This window comes from Stegastes partitus, unplaced genomic scaffold (genome assembly GCF_000690725.1).
Source record: "Stegastes partitus isolate 25-593 unplaced genomic scaffold, Stegastes_partitus-1.0.2 Scaffold213, whole genome shotgun sequence".
Taxonomy (NCBI): Eukaryota; Metazoa; Chordata; class Actinopteri; family Pomacentridae; genus Stegastes; species Stegastes partitus.
The window spans coordinates 463,351-474,499 of NW_007577944.1; the positions used below are offsets into that span (position 1 = coordinate 463,351).

Sequence of the window (11,149 nt, forward strand, 5' to 3'; positions counted from 1 at the left end):
AGAGTGTGTGCAAAGCAGTAATCACAGCAAAAGGTGGCTACTTTGAAGAAACTAGAATATAAGGTGTCAGTTGTTTTACACTTTTTTGTTAAGTACATATTTCCACATGTGTTAATTCATAGTTTTGATGCCTTCAGTGTGAATCTACAATGTCAATAGTCATGAAAAGAAAGGAAACCTATTGAACGAGAAGGTGCGTCCAAACTTTTGGTCTGTACTGTATATATGGACTCTTTTTCTCCCATAGATCTGTCATAGCTTATTTCACAAAGTTCTTCATCGAACCAATCAACATATCTTTTAGACCCCAGCTACACTGCTTGAGTATGTCATACCTGTATTTAACACTTCCATGTGTAATCAGATCAATCTATCTAACAAGCTGCGTACCAGTCTGTCTGGATTTAAATACAACAGCATTTGACAACATTGTTAATGACAGTATATTACAGAGACTGGAGCAGAAGGCTGGGATTGAAGGACCAGTGCGAGGCTGGTTTAAATCATAGTTAACGTATAGATTTTATTTTTTTTTATGTCGGTAATAGTTCTTTCATGCACACAAATGTTGGTCATGGAGTTCCAACATTTCTCTGCTACAACCAATACTTTTCACCATATATATATATATATATACACGTTCCTGAGGCATTATTATGAGGAAACAATGCAGGAGTTTGCGATGCTATACAGATGTCACCAACCTGCACTAAACTATGAAACCAGATAAAACAAAAAAGGCTATTTAATGTCTGGATGAACACAGCCTTTTGTATAATAATGTCAATTAATTAAAAATGTAAATTAAGTGCTTGCTTATGTATTTGTCCCTTTTTAAAGTGATTCATCAACACAGATGCTAGAAGTCACAGTGAAATGGAGGTCATGTGAGTAGAGTAGCCGCTTGTCAATGACTGTAGTATCATTCAACTTTCAGTTCCATTTTTTTTTAATATTGTGCCAATTCACAACATATGTCATCTCACAACACTTCACAGAGTAGATGAAGACCCTGCCAACTGTTAACAGAGAACTCAACAATCCAGAGTTGCTTTTGGATTCCCTATGAGCAAAGCAGTCGGCAATAGTGGGAGGGAACTAATCTACTCTTGAAGCAGAGAGGGTGTCTGCCTCCAGAACCCAAACTGGGAGCTGATTCCACAACATAGGAGCTGATAACTGAAGGCTCTGCCTCCCATTCTGCTTCTGGAGACTCTGGAACCACCAGTAGACCTGCAGTCTGAGAGCGAAGGGTTCTGTTAGGATGATACGGTACAATAAGGTCTTGAAGGTAAAATGGAGCTGGTCGTTGAGAGTTTTATATGTTAGAAGCAGGATTTTTAATTCTATCCTGGATTTTACAGGGAGCCGATGAAGAGAAGCTGATACAGGAGAAATATGATCTCTGTTACTGGTTCCTGTCAGAACCCTGGCTGCAGCATTTTGGATCAGCTGAAGGTTTCTGAGAGAGTTATTGGGACATCCTGATAATAAGGAATTACAATAGTCCAGTCTAGAGTTGTAAATGATGGACTAGTTTCTCAGCATCACTCTGAGACAGGATGTTCCTGATTTTTACAATATTAAACAGATGAAAAAAAGGCCGTCCTACAGAGTTGTTTTATATGGCTATTGAACGACATGCCCTGGTCAAAAATAACTCCAAGGTTCTTTACAGTAGCACTGGAGGCCAAGGTGATGCCATCTAGAGTAGCTATCTGGCTGGTTCCATCGTGTGTTTCTGAGGTGTTTAGGGCCAAATGCAAAAACCTCAGTTTTGTCTGAATTTAATTGAAGGAAATTCCAGGTCATCCAGGCCTTTTTGTCCTTCAGACATGCCTGGACCAACTGATTGGTTTCATTTGGCTTCATAGATAAATACAACCCCTGGCAAAAATTATGGAATCACCAGTCTTGGAGAATGTTCATTCAGTCATTTAATTTGGTAGAAACAAAGCGGATCACAGACATGCCACAAAACTAAAGTCATTTAAAATGGCAACTCTCTGGCTTTAAGAAACACTAAGAGAAATCAAGAAAAAAAACTTGTGGTAGGCAATAACAATTGCTTTTTTAGATCAAGCAGAGGGAAAAAATTATGGAATCATGAAAAACAAACAAAAAAACACTACAACACACCACTAGTACTTTGTTGCACCACCTCTGGCTTTTATAACAGCTTGCAGTCTCTGAGGCATGGACTTAATGAGTGACAAACAGTACTCTTCATCAATCTGGCTCCAACTTTCTCTGATTGCTGTTGCCAGATCAGCTTTGCAGGTTGAAGCCTTGTCATGGACCATTTTCTTCAATTTCCACCACAGAATTTCAATTGGATTGAGATCTGGACTATTTGTAGGCCATGACATTGACCTTATGTGTCTTTCCTCAAGGAAAGTTTTCACAGTTTTTGCTCTATGGCAAAATGCATTATCATCTTGAAAAATTATGTCCTCATCCCCATACATCCTTTCAATTGCTGGAATAAGAAAAGTGTCCAAAATTTCAATGTAAACTTGTGCATTTATTGAAGATGTAATGACTGCCATCTCCCCAGTGCCTTTACCTGACATGCAGCCCCATATCATCAATGACTGTGGAAATTTGCATGTTTTCTTCAGGCAGTTGTCTTCATAAATCTCATTAGAATGGCACCAAACAAAAGTTGCAGCATCATCACCTTGCCCAATGCAGATTCACGATTCATTACTGAATATGACTTTCATCTAGTCATTCACAGTCTACGATTGCTTTTCCTTAGCCCATTGTAACCTTGTTTTTTTCTGTTTAGGTGTTAATGATGGCTTTCGTTTAGCTTTTCTGTATGTAAATCAGGGTCAAGATTAGGCCTGGTAACATGTCCATATCCCATATAAATCAGGGAGGGTCAAGGTTAGGTCTGGTAACACGTCCATATCCCACATATAAGTAAGGGAGGGTCAAGGTTAGGCCTCGTAACATGTCCATATCCCATATAAGTAAGGGAGGTTCAAGGTTACGGTAGTAACAGGTCCATATCCCTTTCAACAAGTCTGAACTGCACCCAATATATGGAGCTAAAACAAAGACAGCATAGGTTGCGATTGAAAAACAGAATTTGTCATTGAAACAATTTTCAGATTTTTAAGATTTTTTTTTTTTTTTTTTTAAAACAATGTTTTAAACCAGGGATTCTCAACTGGTGTCACCCTGGGACCCACATGTTCCCATGGTCATTGAGTCGCGACCGAATTTTTTTAAGAATTCAATATTCAATAGTTTCCTGTGCAACGTGTATTTCAGAGCATATAACCATCCATAGTAACTGGACCATGACAACTGTGTGTACAATACTGCACAAAATAAAAAAGGGCACAAAACTACATATTTTCACTCCATTTTAAGCAAATTAATAAGAAACTAAGGAGGACCATGACAACTACATGTACAAGAGTGAATAAAATAAATATCAAAACTACTCGAAAATAAAGTTTTGGCCTAATCAGGTCATTTGTTGAAGTTAACGAGACAGTTGGGCACGTGCTCTACTCCTGATTAGAGTTTCAGAGTCTGGGGTGACAGCAGACAGAGCTACTCTCAGATCATGCTCTGTGTCCAGCCTGTTCCTCTGCTGTGACCTGAGCTGGATCAAGGTAGAGAAGCCACTGTCACACAAACAGGTTGAGCTGAATGCTAAGATTGTTTTAACTGCAGGACTGGTGAGGGATGAATACTCAGCCATCACATCGCTGCACCAGAAGAGGGAAAGGCTGACCTCCCCACATCTCTTTCTCAACGTCTGATCACAACAGCTCCACCAGCTGATGCTCTCGTGCGAGCCACATTTCGTTGTCAAACAGTTCTGCGTACAGGGAGTTAGTCTCAGAGAGGAATGTGGCCATTTCTGATTTAGGTTCGTAAAAACATGACAACACCGCGCCCCTCGACAGCCAGCGGACTTCTGGAAGTGGCGGGACGCAGAGGCAGCTTTTGGCTACTAAGACCAGTTTTGGTGTTTAAGTTAGCGGTCACAGCACCGTTTCCACAGCGGCGGCGGGGGGGGAGGTGGGAGGAATATATGATTTCCCAATTCCAGGACAGCGAATGAATAGTTGGCTATTGAAAGTAAAAATCCACATTTCAATACTCCGGGTCATATTTGCGCTTTGCCATCTTGCATCCCAACATCAACACAAACTTAAAATGAGCGTCAAACAAACTATGGTCACCATGCCTGTCAAAATAAAAGTTTTTTTCAAAATAAAAAATAAGTCCATCCTGAGATGCACATTATATATTGTTTAATTTTGACCAGCTGTCCGCGACCCACCCAGAACAGGTCCGCGACCCACTTTTGGGTCGCGACCTACCAGTTGAGAACCCCTGTTTTAAACTTCTGCTTTCAATGACAACTTCTGTCCCTCTTTGGGCGTGGATGGGAGGCGTCTGAGGGGAGGGGCCAAGAGCACCTCATTTACATATCATTTGCATTTTGTGGAGCGCGGGTCGTATTTCCTCTAGAACCTGCAGGTTGACTGATGTGACTGCAAGTTAAGGCAACACAGTGGTTTTTGCCCTACAAGATGTAGACGAGCGATAGGTAAATAGCTGCAACATCAGACAGCAGCATGATCCATGTTTGCGTCTCTAAAGCAAGAGAGAGTTCAGAGAGTTACTCCCCATCTACAAAATGATCACCATCATTGAGAGCTTGTCTTCACATTTGACAGATGAACTATTACACACAGAATCACAGATTAGGCTTAAAACTTTCCTTTTTTATAAAGCTCATAGTTAAGGCCTGACTCAGGTAACACGAAGTGTTGTCTTGTAGCACAGTATAAATAGAAAATGGTGGATACCAAAGCCATATCGTATGATGCTCCATGAATGGAGGCTTTGTCGTACTTGAAAAGGCCAGTCTCATTGTTCTCTGACTTTATTTACTGATGTATTTCACATGGAGCTACAGTGCTGTGAAAAGGTATTTCCCCCTTACAGACATCTTCTGTTTTTGCATGTGTTTCACTTTAAATGTTTCAGATCATCAGACTAACTTTCATGTAACAGAAAGATGACCCAAGTAAAAGCAAAATTAAGTTTTTAAACAATGATTTCATTTGTTGAAGGAAAAATGCTGTCCAGCCCCATCTTGCTCTGTGTGAAAAAGTAATTGCCCCCTTAGCTTCCAATCTACCAAATGACCAAATTCATTTGGCAGTTGGATTCAGTTTCTCCAGCCACACCCTCGTATGATCACTGCCAGGCTTGTTGAATCTAATAATCACTCAGCAGAACCTGTCTGGCATTGTGAAGTAGCTGAAGGGTCTCAAAGAGCAGCACATGTGCCACGTTCTAAAGAGATTCAAGAACATATAAAACAATCTCATTGACATTTATCGGTCTGGAAAGTGTTACAAAGCCATTGCTGAGGTACTGGGACTCCAGAGAACCACAGTGAGAGACATTATCCACAAATGGAGGAAACATGGAACAGTGGTGAACCTTCAAAGGAGGCCGACCGACCAAAATGCCCCCAAGAGCACAGTGATGACTCATCCAAGAGGTCACAGAGGAACCAGATGTACATCAACAGAACTGCAGGTCTCCCTGGCCTCATAATAGCTTGAAAACGTTCATCATGTCTTCTTAGTGATAATCCCTGGCCTCAGTTAAGTTCAGAGTTCATGATTCCACAATAACGAAGACTGGGCTAAAATGGCCTCCATGGAAGAGCTGCAAGGCCAAAACCACTCCTGACCAAGAAGAACATGAAGGCTCATCTGGCATTTGCAAAAAGAGAAAGTCTGGATGAGCTCCCAGACTTCTGGGTAACACCCTGTGGACTGATGAGCCACAGGTGGAAGAAGAGCATGATAGCAGCAGTGAAACATGGTGCAGGTAGTGTGATGTTTGGGTTGCTGTGCTTCCACAGGACCTGGACGACTTGTCGTAACTGATGGAGTCATGAGTTGTGCTCTGGATCAGAAAATCTTCCTGGAAAAGATCCACCCATCAGTTCAGGACCCAAAGCACACAAGCAAGTCCATGGCTCAGAAAGAAAACACTAAGGTTTAAGAGTGGCTAAGTCCAAGTCCAGACATGAACCATTGGAGATGCTGTTGCAGGACCTTAAAGGTCCGTTGATGCTCAAAAACAGCGAAAGGGGTCAAATTTAAGCTGTTGTGCAGAGAAGAGTGGGCTACATTCCTCCATGGCCATGTGAAGGACTGATCACAAGCTGTCGTTCCACTGCCAAGGATGGCCCATCCAGCTACTGGGTTTGGGAGGGACTTCACAGGAGTGATACAGATTTTTAATAAAGCTTCAATAAATCAGAATTTAATGACTATCCTTTGTGTTTTGTGGGTTATCTCTGTCTAATATTACATATAGCTTTGATGATCTGGAATGTTTGAGTGTGAGAAATATGCAAAAATAGAAGACATCAGGATGGAGTCAGCTGTCAGATGTCATTTCAGTCACTCTTCCTAATGAAACTCTGGGCAGCTACCTCCTGCAATCTGTAACCAAACAATAAACCCGCTTTCTTTTTTTCTTTTTTATTTCTGAAAAGCATTTATAAGGTCCCTGTATTTACACTGTGTGCACTTACAGTGACATATATGAAAACAAAAACAAAAAGAAAATCTGCTTACATCATACTCCTTAAGGTTTTCTCTGGTTTTCTCTAATTTAACAAGTGAACATGGGGACCTTTCCACTCAGGTATATTATGAAGAGTATATTGAAGAGACCACATAAAGGACAGGTATTACATTTATTTAATTAATACATTATCTAACCGTGTCAAAGTCTGACCTTGTGGGTTTAATGTAATTAGTCCATTTGGTCGGAATCAGCTAAAATCTTTCTTTTTGGATTCTGAGTGAAATGGTCATTCTTTCCATAATATATATTTCTATCCAGTCACCAATGGTGTGTGGCTCTGGCGTTACCCAGTTTTTTGTTGTAGCTTTTTGCTTGCGGCCAGCAGTATTCGTAGCAGTGTTTGTCATTAACACGTCATTAAGAGCTGCTATGAGCTGCCATACCTACAGGCGGCAGTGTAACAACAATGGGGTTGTTTGTTTGGACCGACAGAGAAGTGGAGCTACTCCTACATGTGGTGTTAGAGTACACAACAAGGAAAATACTTGATTTCTATCACAGCAGCCAAACTGTAAACACGGTCGCACACATTTCAACAACTTCCCTGAGGTTCTACCAAAGGGATCAATGAAGTTCCAAAGTTCTATCTATCTATGTGACGCTGATGACGCTTTTGTCGCATACTGTGATGTCAAACTCCATCTCCTCCTGTCTACATGCAAAAGACAGAGTTTTTCCAAATCTCGACTGTGGCCGGAGTTTTCAGATGTGATCGTTTTCGGTGACTCGTAGCTTCGTTTATGTGTAAACCAAAGGCCCACTGAAATATCACAGTTTTTGCTACGTGGAAATGTGGTCTTAGACTGGAGATTGCTATTATAAATTCAGGACACAATCTTGTTCCATGTTGTGGATTTGGTTGACGACGAGAGTATTTTCATGATACCTGTGTCTGCTGCTTGTCGGACAATTTAGATTCTGCCTAAAATAATGGCCAACTTGAAGGTATCTATAGAAATCATTTTCGTAATGCTTCAGAGCTCTGAAATGCCCCCGTGTGGACAAATGGGTGGTAATTTGTTAGACCTTTTGTTATCCAGTTTTAAATCTGTTTGGGACAAAGTCTGTATCATAACCACCTTAATAATTTAGACGAGTCCATTAATCTGCACATTTTGACAGTCTTCTGCCAGGTTTTCATTAATATATCGGTCCATGGGATATCTTTATGCATCATCTTCTTTTGTAGTTCAGCGTCTGCTATCATCGCTTCTGTTGGGGGCCCTTCTCTTGTTGTCACTTTCTTTCCATCTTGCAGAGTATGTTGGTGTCCACAAGCAATTTAAAGGCCCTAACTGTGCTGCCTTATAGTATTCTCATAGGCAAGGGAGGCCCCACATTCTGTTTTCAGCTGCAGGGTTTTAAATCTGATCCTGGGTTTTTTTCCCCCTGCCAAAGAGCTCTAGATATCAGACCATCCCATTCTATGATTTGTTTGGTTAGTATTTTCACTGGGAGAGCTTGAAAAAGATATAGCAGACGAGGCAGGATGTTCATTTTAACTGATTGTAGTCAAGAACTCAAATGATAACATCCCCTTGATATCAGCATTTTGTCGAATCCATTGACTTAAGGGTTCTATAAACAAGGCAAAGAAGAGTATAAAGGCACAGCAGCCTCGTCTTGGTCCTCGTTCTAAAGTAAATGAATTTGATGAGTCACCATTAAATTTGTCTTGAAGATGGTTTGTGATATAGTGCCTGAAGTGTTTCAATAGTAGACATATGGAAGCCAAATTTCAATAGTACTTTGTAGTAGAAGGACCATCTGACTTAACCAAATGCTTCTCAGCGTCTACGCTTATAATGGCCACCTCTACTTTCTGTTGTGTGACATGTTTAATAATGTGCAATATTCTACTGATATTATCTTGTCTTTGTCAAATTAAACCTGCCTGGTCCAAATGGATAAGTTCTGGTAAAATATTTTGTATCCTTTTTGATAGCATGGATGTGAACAATTTATAGTTCACATTTGGTACACTAATGGGACGGTCATTACTACAGTCTAGTTTGTCTTTCCTGTCCTTTGGTATCGACCCAGTCAAAAGGATTTGAGCAGTGTTGGTCCTAGCTGCTCCTGCATTGATTTGTACCATTCTGAGGTGAAACCATCCATGTTTACCTTTAGCCTTCCAATTGCTTCATGTAATTCTTCTTTTTTTAATTTCTGCTCTCAAATGTTTGCTTTGTTTATCAGTGATAGAGGTCAGATTGGTTGAGGCTGGGAAAGAGTCGATCTGAAGGTTAGTTTGTGGCCGAGAACGATGATTTATTGAACACTTCGGGGTTCCTTCCAGTGTCGTTTCAACCGCTCTTGTGATAGATTTCTTATCTTATATTCTACTTGTTTTTTTCCCCCCAATCTGTAAGATAGACGTTTCAGAGATTTCCAACCAGTTTCATAATAGCGTTGTCTTGTAAATAGCATCTTTTTTTGTGTTTCATATGTATTTATTTGGTCTGTTCTCTTCTTTGTTTTGGTGATGTTTGACCTGATTTCATCATTTGAAGTGTATACATGCTTTCTCTGTAGCTGCTTATATTTGTCCTCCAAAGTTTGGAGATCTTTCTTCCAAACTTTCTTACCATGTGGCTATTATTTTTCCCCTTGTTACTGCTTTGAGTGCATCCCAGAGCACGGATGGCGTCACCTCTCCATTGTCATTTAGTTCTAAATTTATTTTTATGTCGTCCTTTAACTTTTCCTGTTTCAGGTCAGTCAGGATTACCAACATTATTTCTATTTGCTAAACACCAGAATAATGAGAGAGTCATTATCCACGGTGAAACCAGTCCTGTACCGACATGGGCTGGAAGGCTGCTCAGAGAGAAAGAAGACATTCCTCCAGACGAAACATAGAAAAGACAGATTGCAGTTTGTAAATGAACACGGGGACAAAGAGCTTCCTTCGTGGAGACATGTCCTGTGGTCTGATGGAACTAAACCTGAACTGTTTTGCCTTAATGACCATCGTTACATTTGGAGGAAAAAGGGGGAAGCTTGAAGTCTGAGAACACCATCTCAACTGTGAAGCACGAGGGTGGCAGCATCATGCTGTGGAGGTGTTCTGCTACAGGAGGGACTGGTGCACTTCGCACAATAGATGGCATCATGAGGAAAGAACATTATGTGGAAATATTGAAGCAGCATCTCCAGACATCAGCAGGAAGTTAAAGCTTGGGCACTAATGGGTCTTCAGATGGACAACGACCCTCAGCATACCACCAGATTAGTTACAGAGAGGCTTCAGGACAACAAAGTCAGTGTTGTGGAGTGGCCACCACAAAGCCCTGATCTCAGTCCTGGAGAACATTAGTGGGTAGAGCTGAAAAGGCGTGTGGAGCAAGGAGGCCAACAAACCTGACTCAGTTCCACCTATTCTGTCAGGAGGAATGGGCCAGAACTCATCAGACTGTTGTGAGAAGCTTGTGGAAGGAAACCCAAAATGTTTGACCCAAGTCATACAGTTTAAAGGCAATGCTACCAGATACTGAGGAGATGGTTGTAAACTTCTGACTTTGAAGAAGTAAAAAAACATTCTCTCTCCCATTATTTGGGTGTTTCGCAAATAGAAATAATTTTGATAATTGTGACTGACGTAAAACAGGAAAAGTTTAGTCAGATTTAATGTCAGACAGTGAGAAAAAAAAGTTTTATGTCTTTTAATACAGCGTATGTAAACTTCTGGTGTGGAAAACCCACCCCACAAGTACACAGGATTGGCTCGTTGGGTATGGTACATATAAAAATGTCAGAATCTGAGTTTTGGAGACCATTGTCAGTGGAAATGCATCGCCATGTCATCGGCTGCTTTTATCACTCATGTTGTGTTTTCCAGCATATTAAAAAGCATAATGTTGACATGTTAGCAATGTAAATAAGTCGATTTTAATCCAAGTATCACTCAAAGTAACTGATTTCTGTCTTTTCACAGGGGATGTTTCACCCATCAGTATGTCCCCCATCAGCCAATCACAGTTCATCCCTTTGGGTGAGGTTTTGCTGTTGGCTATCTCTGCTATGAACTCCACCCATAAACCTGTCACCCAGGAGGCCCTGACTGAACACCTGCAGACATGTTTTCCAGGTAACACCAGGATCAGTCACCAATTACATTGTATTTATTTGTCACTGCCTTTTAATATCTTAATTCATACAGAAACACATGGTACCTTTAATAAAGTGCTGTACATATCTGTTACTGTTGGATTGCATTTACATTTTTCAGGCCTTACCTGACTACCTATCACTGCATTTCTCTAATTTTCTAAATTTGCTGTCTTTAGTACAGTGTTTGCATTGCAAGTTAAGTGTTTGGTGGTTCAAACATATTTGAGGGTCATTGACGTATAAGACTTTCAAATAAGCTAATTTTAAAACACCAAAAATAATCATAAATTTTGCCTTTATTCAAACATTTTGAATGTAGTGTACACATGCATTTATGCAAAAACCCCACTTGAGAGATTTTTTTGTGTTTAAAATTCAATTAATA

The 11,149-nt window shown here is 40.5% G+C and overlaps 1 protein-coding gene across 2 annotated transcripts in view; it reads left to right on the forward strand.

Moving 5' to 3' along the window:
• Nucleotides 1-11,149, forward strand: part of LOC103356674 (storkhead-box protein 2-like) — a 92,191-nt gene that overhangs the window by 61,497 nt on the left and 19,545 nt on the right. For both annotated transcript variants that reach the window (XM_008280915.1, XM_008280916.1), the window contains exon 2: nt 10,589-10,741. In XM_008280915.1, coding sequence (XP_008279137.1) covers nt 10,589-10,741 — 153 coding nt within the window. The remainder of the gene's footprint in view (nt 1-10,588; nt 10,742-11,149) is intronic.